The sequence below is a fragment of the Mastacembelus armatus genome, chromosome 9 (assembly GCF_900324485.2).
Source record: "Mastacembelus armatus chromosome 9, fMasArm1.2, whole genome shotgun sequence".
Taxonomy (NCBI): domain Eukaryota; kingdom Metazoa; phylum Chordata; class Actinopteri; order Synbranchiformes; family Mastacembelidae; genus Mastacembelus; species Mastacembelus armatus.
Window position 1 is genome coordinate 19120403 of NC_046641.1, and position 19045 is coordinate 19139447.

General features: G+C 40.0%; 1 protein-coding gene across 1 annotated transcript in view; it reads left to right on the top strand.

The window, feature by feature from the left end:
* The first annotated feature begins 9626 nt into the window (after positions 1 to 9626).
* nos1 (nitric oxide synthase 1 (neuronal)) overlaps positions 9627 to 19045 on the top strand; it is a 31263-nt gene continuing 21844 nt past the window's right edge. The window contains exons 1-3 of the mRNA XM_026321919.1: positions 9627 to 10348; positions 13461 to 13560; positions 17229 to 17363. Coding sequence (XP_026177704.1) covers positions 9630 to 10348; positions 13461 to 13560; positions 17229 to 17363 — 954 coding nt within the window. The 5' untranslated portion in view covers positions 9627 to 9629. The remainder of the gene's footprint in view (positions 10349 to 13460; positions 13561 to 17228; positions 17364 to 19045) is intronic.

Here is a 19045-nt window from a genome sequence, read left to right on the forward strand (position 1 = left end):
ACGAGCTACCATCAACAGACAGGAAAATTGAACTGGACCAGGGGAACTGACAGCCTGGGCAGGAGCGCTGCAGGCCAGAGAACTGTACTTTTGAGCTGCCAGAGCGAAAGGTTCGGGTGGCTAGCAGAAACGGTGTGAATTTTGGATTATTGCTGTAAATTTATTGCCGCAAATAAAACCTTTTGAACTGCTCCATGTTGTCGACGTGAATTAGGCGAGGCAGATGATCCCACAGAAACGGTCAAAAATTATAGTGAAAAATGACTGGCTGGTAGATTTTAGAATCCATCAGCCACAGTAGCACATGGATGAAAAAATAAATAACACTAGAGGAAATGAAAAAACCTTAAAAAATTTGTTCTTACCCCAGGCAGACTGTCGAAACCTTTCAGTGATACTCAAGAGTTCATGACTACACCTAGAAAATGCAAATTGTTGCTGGATTGTAATGCGAAGTCCAAATGAACCCAATTCTGACAATGTGACTGGCACCATCCAGGTCTAAAAACCAAACACATTTCAACAAGAACTGATACAAATGGCATAAATGACAAGAACTCTCAAGGTTTTTTAAATTAAGTTTAATAAACAAGAAAAAAAAGTCAATTTTCATCCCTGGGTGAGATACTGAATGTAAATGCCTTTGGATTTAGCCCTGGGAAAATGTGCTCAACCTAGTTCAAAAGCTAAAACTTTTGATTTCATAAATACCCCTTAGAAAATGCAAATTGCTGAGAAGTGCACATGAACAGGTAACAGAGAAATAGAGCACTGGGGCTGAAGATTATTTAGCCAGTGTCAAGAAATTCAGGACCAGATTCTGAGAATTCATTTTTAATTCAATTCAGATTAATTCAATTCAATAGCCTCAAATCACAATTAAAAAAATCATCTGAAGGCACTTTACAAGAAACCCAACAAATCCCTCCTGAGCAGCACTTGGAAACAGTGGAGTGGAAAAATACCCATTAACAAGAGAAATCTCCAGCACAACTGGTTTTAGTCTGGGCAGCCATTTGCCTCAACCAGTTGGGGTGACTAGATAGAGGAGAGAGCAAAGAACAGCAACAATAAGCAACACTTGATAGCTAGAGTCTCTGCCTTCTAGTCTACTTTTGGAAACTAAAGGGACCACAAATACACCTGCACTCTGAGAGCAAAGTGTTCTATTGAAATGATATAAGGACTTTATATATAAAGAGAAAGATTTTAAATTCTCTTCTAAATTTTTCAGGGAGCAACTGAAGAGAAACTAATAGCCAATAGTTCTTATCAGAAATCTGGCTGCAGCTTTTTGGATTAACCGGAGGCTTTTTTTTTAGCGTTATTGGGACATCCTGACAGTAAAGAATTGCAGTAGTCTAGCCTAAAAAAACAAATGCAGACTAGTTTTTCTGCATTATTTTTAGACATGATGTTCATTATTTTGGCAATATTGCACAGGTTGAAGAAGGCAGTTCTAGAGACTTGTCTTATGTGTAAGTTAAAGGACAAACTGGTCAAAAATAACTCCAAGGAGTCTCACAGTTGTATTAAAAGTCAAAGCTGTACCATCTTGAGTAGCTATATTGTTAAATATATATTATGCCCAAATACAATAAATAATTTTTTTCTGAATATAGAAGTAGAATATTGCTGTTCAATCACACCTTTATGTCTTTAGGACATGCTTGAAATCTGGCTAACTGATTTGGGTTTCATACATAGGCATACATACATAGGTGAGTGTCATCTACATAGCAGTTGAAATTGATGTTGCCTAATTACGATGGCTGAGGGAAGCATGTATAAAGTGAAAAGAATCGGTCCAAGTACTGAACCTTGTGGAACTCCATGAATAACTTTTATGGGCATGGAGGGTTCATCATTAATATGGAGAAACTAGAATCTGTCTGCTAAATGGGATTTGAACCAGCCTGTTCCTTTAATTGCAATCACCTGTCTCTGTAATAACGTGCTGTGATGTCAAATGCACATAAGATCAAGCAAGACAGAGACGAGTCCAATATCTAAGGTTAAGAGACGATCGTTGGTGACTTTTGTCTAAGTTGTTTCTGTACAATGATGTACTCTAAATCCTGACTAAAAACCTTCAAAAACAATATTTTTTGCACAATTGGTCATATAGTCGTTTTGCAACAGCTTTCTCAAGAATTTTAGAAATAAATATAGGAAATTGGATATTGATCTATGATAACTCCTAGGTCTAGCATAGGCTTTGATTTGGGCAATCTTGAATGCCTGTGGTTCATAGCTGTTACTATAGATAAATATACTATGTCTAATAATTATGGATGCCTTTTCTTAACTGTTATTACACTGTTTTTTCACACTTGAAAAAATTCTTGTACCTTTCAGGTTTCACTGCTTTAAGGTGTGGCTTTGTGAACTGTACCATGAAGCTAGCTTCCTCTAATTGACTACTTTGTTTTTCAGAGGGGCAACAGTATCAAATGTTTTATGCAGAGAGACTGCAGTACTATCAGCACGATAATCAACTTGAGAGTCAAGTTGAGGTGGCTGCTGTTCGTTCACTGCTGTGGTGGAATTTTCTCCCAAATGATGTGTGATCCATTATTCTAAATTCAAGTTATTAAAGAATGGTCAGACAAAACAGGCTCTTGTGGGAAATACTTTTAAGTGTTCAGTCTCAATGCCATATGTCAGAACAGTAAGTGGGTTTACATTGAGATAAACCATTTGATTTTAATACTGAATTAAATGTGGTGTTAAGGATAATATTTTCAACATCTGAAGTCTTCCAGCACTCAAGATATACATTAAGAATTGTTTTTTGTTTTGTTTTACAGTTTAGATGTGAGAGGCTAAGAGTGACGCTCTGACATGAGCTATGTACAGGTCGAGGGTTTTTTAATAAGCCTGAGTGGAAGATTGCTGCTACTCCTCCACCTCAGCCTGTGCTTCAAGGAGCATCACAATTAATATGACTGGGGGCTAGTTGATTCATTTAGACTGACATTTTCTCCCTGCTGCAGCCAGATTTCAGTGAGCCAGAGTAAGTCACTTATAAAATAATTTACTAACAGATATTTAGATGAGAGAGACCTGATATTTAGTAATCCAAATCTGTAAGGAGTAGTCTTAATTATTATTAGGTTCTTATGAATACTGTAGCTCCTCCTGTGTTTATTTTTGATTTATGTAACTGAAACTATGAAACTACCCATGTCTACAAAAGAAACAATGCAAACAACCCTCTATGTACCATTTTTTAAAAATAAGTTTAAACAAGAAAAGATCCTGAAGCAAACACTAAATGTAAATGTTGATTTTGCTTTGGAAAAATGATTTTTGACCCCAGGGTGACTGCAAAAACCTGAGTTCACAAATGCGCATTAGAAAGTACAAACTGCTGCAGGCTACTGAGAAGTCCAGCGGAACAAGTCACAGAGAAACGTACACAGCACTGTGGTTACAGATTATTCAGTATCAAGATACCCAGGTGATAACGGTAGGTATGACACACACTTCACCAAGAAATGACACAAATGGCATAAATTACTTAACAACCCTCCATGTACTGATATTAAATGAAGTTAAAAGAGAAAGAGACAAAAACATTTGTTGAACTGAAAAACCTTGTTGAGCTTCAACAAGTTCAAGGTTTGTTTTGGTTTTGTTGTATTTTACAATCACCAGTGCGTCACAGGTGATCCAAGTTGACGTCTTTTCTAGCATTTATTGAGAACATTGTTTCAGACATTTGAGATGAACCAGTTATCTGACTCTGCAGCTGACAGAACATAAATCTGCAGGTTTTTTACATTATTGATTAATCACTTCACATCAAATATTCTCTCCTTGCTCATTTACTTCATTTTACATGATAGTACAGTGAAAATATTCGTCATAAGGCCAAATGAGACATTTGAAGATGTCCTCTTGGACAATACAATGAACATTTTCTTCTACTTTCAGACATTTTGTGACAAAGTGATTAGTAGATTAATGAAGAAAATAGTCAGTTTGTTGACATCTGTGACATAGCCTGGACATGTAACATTGCTGCTTCATGCACAGCCGTGAAATACGTTGGTGGTGACCCAAAGCAACCACAAAGAACAACCCCAAAAACACATCAGTTAGATAAAACCAGTCAGCCCCTTGTGCTTGTCCACCTGAGCAGAAATGCACCCAGTTTCAAAATCAGTCTTCTGCTCAAATCTAAGACACTTCTTGTGTTTCTGAAATCAAACTGTAGAGAAAAGATGACATGAATCCAAAACATTTCTGACCTAACTCTTATCAGGTGTGTTGCAGTTACCTGGTGACGACTGGGCCACTAGCAAAACCAGCATTTGTTTTTAACCACCTTTCACTTCACAACACCAAAACCTTTAATTACCACCTCTGTCTTTTTTCACATAACTAGAGAAACAAATCCACAGATTTATTGTTAATTTATGAGGAGACAAACCAGACAATGTTCTGTTCGCTATGTTGTCAACACTCTTGTGATGCCAGTAAAATATCTAATAGTTTCATGGTTGAGACTATCCATCCATTCATCTGGAGCTAATCCCAGCTGACACTGGGCAAGAGGTGTGGTACACCCTGGACAGATTGCCATCGTCTATTAACAGGGTTGTCACATAGAGACAGACAAACGTTCACACTCACGTTCACACCTATGAGCAATTTAGAGTCACCAGTTGGTCTAATCCAATGTGCAAGATGCATCTTCTAGATGCACAGTGATGTAACCTGGGTTTGTTGTGTTTTTCTGGTCTTTCAATATCAGACACCCTCACCCAGGTGACCCAGCCAGGGTTGATCAGACCCCAGCTTGAGTCCCAGCAGCAAACACTCCCGGGGATCAACCCTCTTAATCCACAGCCACCTTTAGGCCTTCTTTGCAGCTTCACTCATGGATTGGATGGCCCTCTTCTTAGCCAGTTCTGTGAGGCCCAGTTGCTTGAGGAATTTGCAAAGAGCGTCCAGCAAAGCCTCTGTAGCTCACCTCATAGTGGGTCTTCCAGCCCCCTTCCCGACACTTCTCCACCAGCTCCTGGTACTTTGCGCATTTTCTGTTGTTCGCTTCTTCCATTTGCTCCTCCCAGGGCACTGGGAGTTCCAGCATAAGTAGCTGATTCATTGCCTCAGAAGTGATTATGTCTGGCCGAAGTGATGTTCTGGCAACGTACTGAAGGAACTTCAGCTGCTTCCCTAGATTGGCATGCAGCTGCCAGTCAGAAGCTGTGTGGAGGAGACCTGACCTTCCACCCTGCTGTCTATGGTTCCTCTGCAGCTTTGACAAAGGCAGTTCTCCACTTTGGGGCTGGATGGTGTTTACTGAAGCGGATGGTGCCAACTATGCTTTCTGCCACCGCCTTCAGCACTTGGTCATGGCACCAGTGATAGCGACCTTCCACAAGGGCCTTTGGGCAACTACTACTACAGTGGGAGTGGGGATGATGATACAGGGAGAAATGTTTTAGTTTCATCTGCTCAACTCATCGAGTGAAGCTTCTATCAGCTCACGGTTCACTAGTGAGTGTGTGTGTGACAGAGAGAGCAAATGTAGGTATTTTCCTCAAGAGTTTAAATATTTACCTTATGAAATAAAATGGCTTAATAACCTACAGTATGTAATCATGCGTAAATGTGCTAGGTCTTATGTTATTTTTCATAATTTACACACTGCAGCTCAAATAAAAAAAAAAAACAGTTGGTAAAAAACCTGTGGCAGGTAGATTTTAGAATCTGTCAGCTACAGTGACAGCTCTCAGAAAAGTTCTCAGAAAAGCTGGTCACCATGTTATTATTGCCTCTTTATGAAGCTCCATTGCTTCTCTGCTTAACCTCAAACACAACTTTGCAGAAGCTACATTTGATATTAAGGTTTTGTAAAAAAAAAAAAAAAAAAAAACACGAAAGGTGAGTAATTTCATTTTAATCGCTGATTTTAGTATTTCTTGTAGTCATTGTTTTTGTTAACTTAAAGTTCAGTTCCCAGCCTTTTCATTGCTGTTACCATTGTCAAGTCTCCTGCTGCCTGTATACAATAGGACAAAGGCGACTTAAAGAGCTGTGTCCTGTTTTCCTCCTCCCATTTGAAGCTACAGAGGCTACTTGTTTTGAAGGATCAGCTGGTTCTGTCTTCCCGTTATATACAGTGGGCTACGGCTTTTATTTACTTGTTGCCGTTTATGTTCAGCAGCTCTCATGTTTGTTTTTTAATGTATTTGAAACAAAACTAATGAATGAGTCTTGTCATAATGCCAAGGCATGTGTTTTCACTTTGTGTATGATCTGAGTTGATTTGAAGGGGTGTTAAGTGGAAAACAAGCAAAGTAGATGTTTTTAACCCCCGAAATGAATTTACAGTAAAAAACTTCTGCTCGTCTGTCTTTTCTGTTGAGATCACTGCTCGGGGCTTTATCCTCCACGGTGAATCGGACTTTACTGCAACTTCAAGAAGATCAAAATCATAAGCAAACGTGTTTTAGCAGCGCCGCACCTTTTCCTTAACCTCGCCTTTCATCTGAAGGCTATAGTGGACTCCAGGGGGAGTGTGATGTGCGGAGAGTGGTGACGCTTAGCCGACAAAAACCAAACCCTCCTACAGTTGATTTAAATGCCCGCGCACGGCTCTCTCCCACCTCGTCACCGTGCCTCCCGTTGCTCTGTCTTTATAAGGCGCCCCGGTGCAGGGAGAGGCGCAAGCATGCCTCGTCTCTAGAGAGGCAGAGCGCGTCTGTGGAAGAGCTGTGCAGCCGCTGCTGAGGGAGAGACGCGGGAGCGCAGGAGTTTTAGACCAACTTCGCTGCAGCAGGTCTTTGCGACAGTGACTTTGTTTTCAGGGTGAGTTGTTCTCCGTTTTAAGCCACTGTGCTCCTTTTAGTGTTTCTATTGTCTCCGTGGGAAATTAGACTGCGCATTCCGCTGGAGGATGAGAATGTGGCAAGAGCAGTTCCTGTGAATGGATGGAGCGTTCCTGAATAATGTGCTAACCTGTAGCTAAAACAGGAACATCTCTGTCTCTTGGTCGTTTGTAACCTTATTGATGCTGTTCGTTTATTTTTTTACCGAAAAGAATCGACATAACTTGTTGCACAGGGAAATGACAATTAATTTCACGCTCCTGTGCATTTTTGCCGATTGTACTGATGCAAAGGAGAAGAGCAGTGCACAGTGAAACCAAACTACACATTTTGTTTACTTGTCCCTACATGTTTAAGTCCCAAAGACTCTTTACTGTGCAGGGAGACGTTGTTAATAAGATTCAAATATCATTGAGATTTCTTCGTATTTTGTTGTAAATGTAGGTTATGTATTTTTAAAGGCTGCTACTTGCTGTGCTCTTGTAGAAACACGCACTTCAGTGGCTGCGTATGTGCTGTCTCTTCTCTTGACAACAGGAGTCAGAGGGAAACGAAATTCTTCTTTCACTCAGGGAGTTATTGAGGAAATGTGTCACACTGCTTTTGTTTCCGTGCTGCTGATTCAGAATTGAAACCTGTGGCCCCAAAAATAGTTCGTTTTGTTTTTTGCTGCTGTTACATGTTGAGTGATGACTATATGAGACATAAAACCAGCTGCTTGTCTGAAGCACGGTCAGATGAAGTTACTGTTTGATTTTCACCCCCACGTTATGTTTGCGCGCGTACCTTCCAAATTCCCAAATGAAGGACGCACAGACTATAGGCTACTCCATTTATGAAGCCCAGCCAGCTTGAAAAGAAACCAGTGGTTTAAATGCAAACTACAGTCTCTATACATACATGGGGAAAGTAGTCAAAACTTTACATAAGAGGAAAATGTTACCACGGCAACAAATCAGCAAATGCCAATTAACTACAAATGAATGAACAGCCAACAAATAGTTTCAAACCGGAATTCTGACTGTAGATAATTATGTATTCTTTTTATTTGATATCTGAGAACCTACATAGGTTCTGTAAAATTGTATTTGATATAAAATGGTATAAGGGCAATAATTCATCTATGTTTGCTTTAGCTGTGGTTAATATTAAACAGTATAGAGTCATCCTACAAGCCACACATTGCAGCCTTCTTTAAAAAAAGAGCTTCATATTCATTGCACATCTCCATCAATATTCACATCCGATATTGGTCATCTTTAATCTTAGTAGGGTGCAGCCTCACACTGTGCGGATTAAAGGGCCGCACATATCAGTTATTCCTGTGCCCCAAGACAACTGAGTCTATATTTATGATCGTACGCCACTTTTTCCTAAAGCCATGAACTGCGGACCTGACTGTGAATGTGTGACGACGCGTCGTATCAGTGGATGTGGACTTGGATTTTGTGCTCGTGGTCAGTAATATATGAATTTCTCTCAGGAGAAGCTTGTTTTATATCGCATTTCATCAGAAGAGTTAAAAAAGAGACAAACACCGGTGGACCTGCGGCACAGGCGGAGCGCTGACCTTGGTGCTGAATTATCCCTGACACGCCGCGTGCCTGGTCGTGCTGCACGCACAGAAAGCATCTTGACCTGTGTTTTTTTAACCTGTGCTTTACCTTTCAGACGAAGCCACATGCAGCCATTCAATAAAAAGCAACTTGCTTGTTGTACCTTCATGTCAGTGGGAGAACATGCATTAGTGTAGAATCTGGCCACAGCGCGTCTTGTTGCTCTTAAAGTTGATTTTAGGTGCAGGGACAGTGAAGCACAGGGTGAAGTAACAGGACTCCGGGACGGAGGGATCGTCTTTGTTTTGTACTTTGCTTGCGCTCAAAACTTGAGCTGTGGTGATTAAACAAAGGCGTGCAAATATTACTTGTATGACAGTTTTTTGTTTTTGTTTTCTTTAGCGTAGCTGCAATAATCACAGGCAATGCAGTATTTCAACACCGCGTAAATAGTGATTTCAAAGGTTATTGTCTCTGCAGACAATTTGTTGCAACTTAAATTTGCAGGAAAATAACTTTTTTTCTCCTCTTTCTTGGAAATAGAGAAAACTAGTTTTGCACAAACATTCACATCATTTAAATAAATAAATAGCATGTAAAATACAAAAAAAACAAAAACAAATATACTAAAACTATCCAACCTAAAGTGAATCATTTTGCAGAATTCAATGTTTTTATGTGAATGAAGTGGAATACAAGTATAAAGTAGCTGCAAATGGAAGTATCACAAATTGCACTCAGTACTTATACTACTTATACTACAGTAATACTTATTAAATACTTATTTTCTTCCCTCACAGTGGCTCAGTAAATACCGCTCTTCCAAAACCTGAAGTTTCATTTACTCTAGCTAAGCCAATATTTGCCTCTAAAACATTATTGCTGTACTGAATTTATCCAGTGTTGCAAAACAAGCATCACAGAGGCACGAGGTGGTCTGTCCACCTGATTAAAGATTTTTCATGCCTATGATGACATTTTGCATCTCTAGCTCAATAGGACTTAATGATCTATGTAGTATTCTCTGCTTTAATTACATATATTTGACTGATGTTATATCAACACATTGTAAACAAATGATGCTGTGAAGGCACTTTCCTGTAAAACTAATAGAAATCTATTTCCCTACCTCCTTCTCTGTTTTTTGCTTTTCAGAAACATCCCTGGGGACATACAGACAAACATACACTCACATAAAAGCACACACACACACGTACACACGGGCACCATGCAGGATTCAGAGCCCACAGTGTGCCAGCTGCAGCCCAACATCATCTCAGTACGTCTTTTCAAGAGGAAGATTGGTGGTCTGGGCTTTCTGGTGAAGCAGAGGGTGTCCAAGCCGCCTGTCATTGTGTCAGACCTCATCCGTGGTGGTGCAGCAGAGGAGTGTGGCCTGGTGCAGGTGGGCGACATTGTCTTGGCTGTCAACAACAAGCCCCTGGTGGACCTGTCCTATGAACGTGCGCTGGAGACACTGAAGAATGTGTCACCTGAAAGCCATGCTGTACTGATCCTTCGTGGGCCTGAAGGTTTCACCACACACCTGGAGACCACCCTGTCTGGAGATGGCCGCCAGCGCACAGTGAGGGTCACACGACCTGCCTTTCCAGCCTCAAAGTCCTATGAGAACTACTCTCCTCTCAGTCCATTCACACCTGGGCAGCAGCAGCAGGTCAAGGAGCCCCAGCTTAGGGCCATTGAGAACCTGTCCTCCCCACCTATCACCCAGTCTCTTCTGCAGAGGGGAGGCATGCAGGCCCAGGACCCTCTGCTGATGAGGGACGGGGCCCGTGGAGCGCTCTTGTGCAATGGGATGGAGGAGAATAATGAGCTGCTGAAGGAGATTGAACCAGTGCTGCGCCTCATCAAAAACAGCAAAAAAGAAATCAATGGAGAAGGCCAACGGAATGCAGAAAAACGGGATGCAGAGATTCAAGTGTCTGGGTAATATGTGATGTGATACTACCTTCCTAATCCCTTACTTAAAGTGTCTTTCTGCTTGTTCTGCTCCACAGTGTATGTTGGCGTTAGAGCCCAGGTAGAATTAGAGCCAGGATTTAAGTCAAGGACTCCAACAATGTGGCTATTGGCTAATACAAGAGCTTGCACCTGGTTCTTTAATTGAAAGAAAGGCTCCCCACTCACTTTGCCAGGCTACAGTCCCTAAACTACCTGACCAGCTGTGTTTCATTAGTTGTTACAGACAGGCTGTCACTCAGCTAATATGACTCAGTGTACAGTTCCAAGTAAATAATGTCTGCACACTGGTCTCTAGCAAACCTCAATTAAGATGACAACATTTGTCATGACCATTTCAGTTGCCATTCTTAAATGACTATAATAATTGCTTTAAGTAGGTCCCTGTAAACTTCTGTCATTCACAGTTTACCATAGTTTAAATGAAACTTTCTGAGTTGGTTTATTATAGCTATCCTATTTGTTTGTTCTGAGACTAGTAAAACCACAGTAAGTTTCCTGGAAAGCATTAGCATATATCAGAATGTCATTGTAATCTGCATTAATGTGAGGACATTCTGCTATTGTCCATATATCAATACTTTAGTAGAGCCAGGTATGTTTCCTTCATTAGTATTTATGTCTATTAGTATATTAATGTGACATACTAGACCCCAATTTGCATAGTGCAACCGAAGACTCATCACACTTGTCATTAGACCATTCTTTTTCAACTTGCAGGTGAGCAAAACTTCTTCCAGACAGTCTCTTCTGGGTATTTGAGGTCAGGTGCAGTAGTGTCACAGAAAGTAAATAGTTGTGACATGTGAAATTAGTAACTGTTTTGTATATGAACTTCATTCTACTTTTAACATTTTTTGAGAAAGACTCAGAAATGTTGAACTTTTATTGTTTTTAGTTTCTACTGTGCATTCAATCTGGACCATTTTAAAGGTTTGATATAGTCTGAACCAATATTCTATCTCTGATGCTTTCTAAATGGTCTGTGCAGTGTATTGTTGATTGGTGTTTCAGTTATCTGCTATTGTATTCCCACATCCAATTGAAATCAAATGGGGCTACAGTCTCCTTCAATCAATATCTCATTCTTGACCAGTCCGTGCACATCCTCCTCTCTTTCATAAATACACTTTGAGTGATTCATTGCTTTGTAGGGCGGTGTGCTTAGGAAAAAAAAAACAGGAACAAGAAAATCTTGCTAAAATGGGTTTCTTAATGTGGCTGCCTGTGTGCAGAAATTGGGTTTTAAGCTTATGGACAACCTAAAACATGCTGACATTTGGTCAGCACCAGGAGTGAATCAGCTAATGTAATTTTTTCTTCTTTGTTAGTTTTGGAAGATGGCTTTCTGAAGTATTAGAAATGGAACCTAACAGGAAAGGTTGTTGTGATGAGAATAGCCAATAAAATCTTTTTTTCCGGGGTGCATTTGTGCAGTAACATATTTCAAATTATTTTTTGATGACAATTTCCCTGGAATAGAATGGCACATTATAACTGATAGCTTGTTTTCAGAGCAGAAGTGGTTACAAATTTACAATTCAGCATGAGGCTGATGATGCTCTATCTCAAAGTCAGAGCTAATGACAAATGACACATGCAGCTCCTCTTGTTTCTGCATGTGGGAGCTCCACCTCTGAATTGTGGGGATAAATATGCTTTTTACAAAATGCCTTAATAAAGAGATACAATATGACAGGGAGTGAGAAAGAGAAAAGGGATGCCTCTGAGGACTTACCAGTAGCATGGACACGTGCTCATGAGAAAGATATGGGTGCGGGGTGTGAAAGACAGTGGGAGGCAATTTGTGTGTGGGTGTTTTCAAGGAGGAAACTGGAAATCACACACCAATGAGTTTGCCGTATTTATTCATGTCTTGTGTGGTTTACCACAGCAGCGGCCCAGGGCTCTCCCCTCCCCACTTTCATTTAGTCTTTCAGGACAGCTACAGCTCAGAGTGGCATCATTCTATTTATTCGAAAAGAATCGACACAATCAAGGTGGGGCTAAAGTTACTGAAATTCGCAGACGGAATATCAGTATACCTTTTGAAATGAGCTTTTAACTCCCTGTCCGCACCTTGTCATTCATCTTTATTTTAAGTTTTTGTGGTTTTCTCCCACTTCTCAGAATGAGGTTCTCACAGAGCTGTGGTGAGAAATTTCTGAGACTGGCCTACACATAGGAGCAAGTTGTAACCACTGTAGCACAGCAACAGCTGCTAAAATTTAATACAGGAGAGCCTGATAGATGTCAGCCAAGCTCTGTCTAGACACCCACTAAGTCCTGAGCAGAAAAAAACATGTATGTGGGTGTGCAGACCCTTTAGAAATTGTGATTCATTTAACAGCATTTTAGAGGGTGTACATGTTTATGTTTATTAAAATAGACTTGTTTACTGTCTGTGCATGTTTGCATGTGTATATGTGTGTCAGGGACAAACCAAGCAAAGGGACAAAAGACACTAAGGGTCTAAGGGTTTTATTCATTCAAATTTAATGTCCATGACAGAAACATTATCTGAGACGTAAACACATTGGACAGGACAAAATGGTGTAGCTCTCACCTCCATGAACTTCCTTCCACCCATGAACAATGAATATGCTGGGATGACCTTTCTGGTCAGACAGAAAACACATGAAAGGGGGGAACCATGAAACACCAAGCATTACATAAATTAACATCAACAGTTACTGTAAGTTGTTTCTTCAATTATTCATCAATTTTACTTTGCTCTGTAAAATTTGAGAACATAATGTAATATATTTTGAAAACATGTGAAGCTATGACTCAATTTTTTTTTAAAATCTCCCCCGTGAATCCTGATGTGTTGGTTCGGACCAATTACTGTATCACACCAAGGTATATAGGTTAATCAATACCTGAGATTTTTTTCATTTTGCTGGAGGAATGCCAAATATGGAGAAGGTAAAAACAGACCACTATAAAAAGTGTGTCATGGTTGTCAGTTTTTAACATCACCTAATGTTCTGACAAATATTTTAAAGTAACATGATAAACTAGTGTTCCACCAGATGTGAGCTCACACACCTGACAGAAATTTGTGTATGACTTCTAGGGACCTTGGTGTGGGAAATGACACGTCTCCCCAGCTGGCATCAGATAATGACAGAATGCAGGAAAACATACCGGTGGTGCACAACGCTGACACTGACAAGGTAAAATAAGACAAATTCTCAACCTTTACAAATTAATCTTCAAGAGAAATCTTATAATCATTAGCATATATTTCTGCAGCCATACTCTGCTAAATCAGTAAGTTAAAGATCCTGTCCACTTTAATCTCTTCAGCTGTATAATGCATGTACATCTATTGGCCCATCCCATGCTTTCAAAAACTGAGCATGAACATCTGTGTTGCTTCTTTGCACATAGCAATAAAGCTTTTACTTAAGATCCCATCACCTAGGCATTAAATCAAGCTGGTGCAGTATTAAATCCAGCTTATGCCTTCCACACAGGAAGGTCTGGCCACAAGTCTGAGTGTCTGTGACAGGGATAGTGTCGTAATCTGCACATGGTCCATGTCATCCACCCACTTGTGACATTGCTAGAGGCCTCATCAATGGGACCGGATGGGGCAAAATGATTCCAGGAGGCCTAATGAATGCTTGCAGCTGCTGATCTGTCTCACTCCGTCAAATGTGGCCCCTCTTGAAATGATCCAACCCCTCAGACCTGCAGAGCAGACAGCATTAATGTGCATGCCTGTCAGAATATGTGTGTGTTCAGAAAGAGATGGGGATGGGAGATGGGATGTGGATGATGCATGCCTGACAGTAGTTAGAAAAGATACATATGCCTGATGTGCTAAGAAGCCATATGTTTTTCTTGAGTGTGTGTGCTGACTAAATAAGCCTGCTTACCTGAGTAAGAAATTATGTTTGGGAAGTAAAATCAATGAAGCTGTGTATTCAGGAGTCTCTACACTTGTGACTCATGCAACAGGAAGTTCCCCTGCAGGTGTTGTGCTAGACACTGAAGCTAACTTTGATGGCTGACCGCTAAGTGTTTAATTCAGTAGACTCAAGTTAGACACTATTTGTAAAAAAAAAAAAAAAAAAAGTCAAGTGAAGTAGTTTCAGAAAAGTTGTGTTTCTGTAACAAGGACTTAAAGTGACATGCTGATGGCCTGTTAATTAGGTTTCTCACTTTGGTGAAGGACCGTCCATGCGCCTTCAGCTTAAGCTTCTGCTCCTGCATAATTTTATGTTTAATAAGCTTGTTGCAAAGGAAAGGCAGCAAAATGTTCTCAGATTCCACCAGCTAATGAGTTGTGGACAAACCACCTGAAAGAAATAAGGTTAATCATCACTGAATAAGGTGATAATTGTCAAGCCGTAAATTTACTTGCTACCTTAAGTATCGGCTGGATAATGTACTTTTCCTTTCCTCAGGCTGTCAGTCTTTTTCTCTCTTCCTGTCTAATCCTCATCTCCTTTTTCGCATCAGAACTTTTTATTGATGAGAATCAGTAACTGCAGTAACCTGCATAACTGCATTTACCAGAAACACTTTGGTGATTACAGCCCATGATGAGATTATCTTCATCACATTAGCTTCTGTTTGCTTCATTTCTAGCTCCATGTCTTCTCTCTTCTATTGCATCTTCACCTGATTCATGATTTAAATTAAGCACAAAATCTAATCAAATGTTTGTGTGTTAGTTTAATAGTTTTTATTCTACAGTATTAATGGTGGCAGGTTTAAAACTTGAAATTCTTACTTATTTTTAAAAATGGATCCTACCTATGTACAGTGGCAGCCAAAAAAAAAAAAAACATCCTATGCAGGCAACAACTGTCAATTTTACAGACTGAAATGATGGCATATTTTAAAAGCAGGAACTAGCTCCTCAATAAACCTGTTAGGTCCAAAAGTGGTTGAGAACACCAGCTGACTGTGTATGTTTCAATGCTGGATGTGGTGGTTACGGAAGGGGCATTTTTAAAAGATGACGTCTACAAACCCAGGAAGTTTGTTAATTATGTGTTCAGTGGCTTTATAAATAATCCTGAGGTACTTCTGCAGACAGCTGGGTATGCTAACAATTTCACCATACAGTATCAGAGCAAACACATTGTTTAATACACTCTTAAATTACACATAGCCCGAAGTCACTTTGTTCCAATATTTACTGAGTCAGGTCCCAGCCTGTAATGTTGATTACACTTAAAGTTTTCCTTTACATTTTTCTAGGGGAAATCTAATATTTCTGTCCAACTGGTCCCCCAAAATAATCTGTGACAAAGGCACGACGTGCCCTCTGATGATTTGACCCCGAACTACCGGACAATGTCACACCCATATTTAACAAAGGTCAATTGGACTACAATGGGCAATCTCCATTTATTGCTATTGATCTATGACCCTTGCAAAAAAGTTTACCTGTAATGTTGTTTGGTTCATTTTAGTAGTCATTCATTAGCTGACGAGCTCAAGAAATATTTTAATGGGCAAAAGATGTTCATCCTTCCACAGTGACTCTGACATTTAAAATGTAAGATCAGTGCACATGTAAAAGTAAAGAAGGTAAACTGACATTTACAGGTTAATGAAAACAGCCTTTTTTTGAAATCTCTATCTGACATTAGTAGAAAAGTGTCTTTCTTAAATGTAAATGCCAAAGCTATAGCTTCCGGTCAGTGACCGGCAATCCTAAAACTCACATAATACATAACTGCTCTGTTTTTTATGTCAACAAACCTTAATTCTCCACATCCGATTTTCTTTGCCTGTTTGACTGAGAGTCCCTTTACGGTACAATGAGCTTTCTTCCTGTCCACAACATCAGTGATAACAGTGTGTCATCTGAGCCGCACAGTAGGGGGTTACTGCTGTTAGAGTCTGAACACAAGGGAACTATCAGCTCTTTACTCTCAGCGTGTGCAAAATCAAATTCAATTCAGACCCCCTCATTCCTCTCTGCTCTTTGAAAGGACTTGCAATGACAATGAAACTCAACCAGTGTGACAGTGTTGGTATTCATCTTCCCGGTGAGCATGATGATTGTCACTGTTATTCAGGAGCTGCTCTCTGTATGATTAACAATGCTGTAGGAGATGATGAAAGAGCTTCCAAGGTGTGGGATTGATTGCTCTGATCTTCGGCAAACAGAAATGCTTCCTCTAGGAACGCTTATAGTTGACTTTGGTGTTAAATTGCAGGCATTCATCAGTCAATAGCTACAGTTCTGAAAATCCCAGTGAGCTAAGAGTTAGCTTGCCATCAACCTGCTGTTAAATGCTGATTGCCTTTTTTCTTGAGTGGGAAATAAAGTGGATCAGTGAGAAACTGCAAGTAGTTTCTGTACAAAAGTCTGTGAGAGTGTCTAATTCAAAATGGCAAACTGATTTTTTCCCAAAGAAAGAGTCCAGAGAGAAAACCCGTTGCCATACTATGGTTGTGAAAGCCTTGTTAAAGATGTTTTCAGATAGTTCTCAGGTTATCATCTAAAAAATCAGTGTCCACTTCCCACAGTGTGAGTGCTCCATCACTCTTCTGCTTACTTCAGTATGACTTACAGCAGGGGTCACCAACCCTGGTCCTCAAGGCTCACTGTCCTGCTGGTTTTTCAACTATCTCTGCCCTTCCAGTTTCTGACTGGCTGAACACACCTGATCCAGGTAATCAGTAGTGGGTAGGGCAGGGATATCTGGAAAACAAGCAGGACAGTGGGCCTTGAGAACCAGGGTTGGTGACCCATGACTTACTGTCATAAATAACTTGCACTAAAGGTGGCTCAGATGTCAGAATGTATTAATCAGACATAAGATAAAGACATGAAGTAATAACCCAAATATACTTGTTTGTGTGTTCCCTCTAGCCTCCAGCCCAGGGCAGGACCTCCCCCACTAAGACACAAAATGGCAGCCCCTCCAAATGCCCCCGCTTCATAAAAATCAAGAATTGGGAGACTGGTACTATCTACAGTGACACACTTCACCACAACTCCAGCAAGGTAAGGTATATGGAAATCAGTACAATTAATGGCTGAATAAAGAAATCTGCTGGCAGCTTTTATATTTGCGGCTGCAGGGACTATCCTGGAAAGGATGAGGAAGCTTTTGATGTCATGATTCAAGTCATCCTGGAACCAGGGTTTCTATGCCAGTGTGAAATCTGAATAAAGACTCTTGGGAGCAATTGTTTCTTCATGCCTTTACACCCTCCACTAAATTGAAAAGATTTAATTGTCTGTCTGAATGGGATTTGTTGTTTCTGGCCACATACACCCAACAAAATCTCTTGAAAGCCCTTGATTTAAGAGCATGAACCCTGCAACAAATGTTAATGCACTCAACAGCCCCGCAATCCAAATAACTTTATTTAAGATTCTGTTGAGAACACTTATGTTTGTCTGCTGACTCTAGGGCTGCAGAAGAAGAGCAAAATCTTCATAAATTAGGAAATGAAACACTTAAAAGGTTTACTGATCATATTTGAAAAAATAAATAAATATTGACTAATTGAATAATTAATGTTTAGATATTTTCTCAATAATTATCAGTTTTTGTTGATTCAGCAAGGAACATTTTGAGGCCTGCCATTAATTAAAAGGTGTTTAAAACATTTGGTGATAAGATGCAGTGCAATCCTTCAGAAATGACCATGAGCCCGTACCATTATGACATCTGTCAGCAAAAATGAAAGATTACAAGTTTCCAAAGATGGCAGCAGTCACAATGAAATGACATTATAACTTGAAAAGGTTTCTGTTGTTCTGATTTAATACATTTGTAAGAGTAACTCTGAATGTCTGATTACCAAGATACATATGTGGCAGGCAGAAGCATCTTAATGTAGGCTAATGTATCGACATGTAGGCTACAGTAAGTCACAGCAAAGAGCAAAGCTTTCGTACGTTAGGTCAACTAACGAAGGTGACAAATACCCAGGCCTTTAACAGAATCTTAGGGGCACTAATGAACATCAAATATAGTGTCTCGGTTGACTGAACAAACATTTAGCCTGCAGACTTAGAACACATAATTTGCAAGTCAAGTAGATTGAAGAATAATAGCACAGCATGGTGTCCCTATTCTCTGCTTCTCACTAACTAGTCATACATTAGAGAGCGCTTCCTTGAACTGTTAGTGATTCATCACCTTACTATGTAGCCAGAAAGTGGCCCTAAAATCTGCCTTTTCTGAAATGGGGCTGAGAAATCAAACATGTTAGTTTTGGTATTTTTATTCAAAGATCTCTGATATAAATGGGTTTATGCAGCTGTAACATGACAAGACCAACAAAATGTAGGAGTAGTAGCACCTGACCTACTTTCTAACCTAATGTTTTCCAAAAACTTTGTTTTAAAAAAGTAACACAGCGGACACACAGCAATGACTTTGCTAAGAAAGTGTGTTTCTGTGATAAGTTTTAATCTCCCTTCATCTATCAACTGCTCTGTCCACCCTTTCTCTTCCATTTTAGCATGCAGACTAAGTTTTTCTCTTTAGTTATCACACCAGTCTACCAAGCACAAGGTGAGCCCCACTGTTTAAGCATTCACCCCCGAAAACACTGCAGCCTTTTGTAAACAGTGAGCAGCAGCCTAATTACTTTAGTGACTTATCGGACAGGCTGTTGTGTGCATCCCAATGAATGGCCTGTAATGGCATCTTCAGATTTATTATATATCAG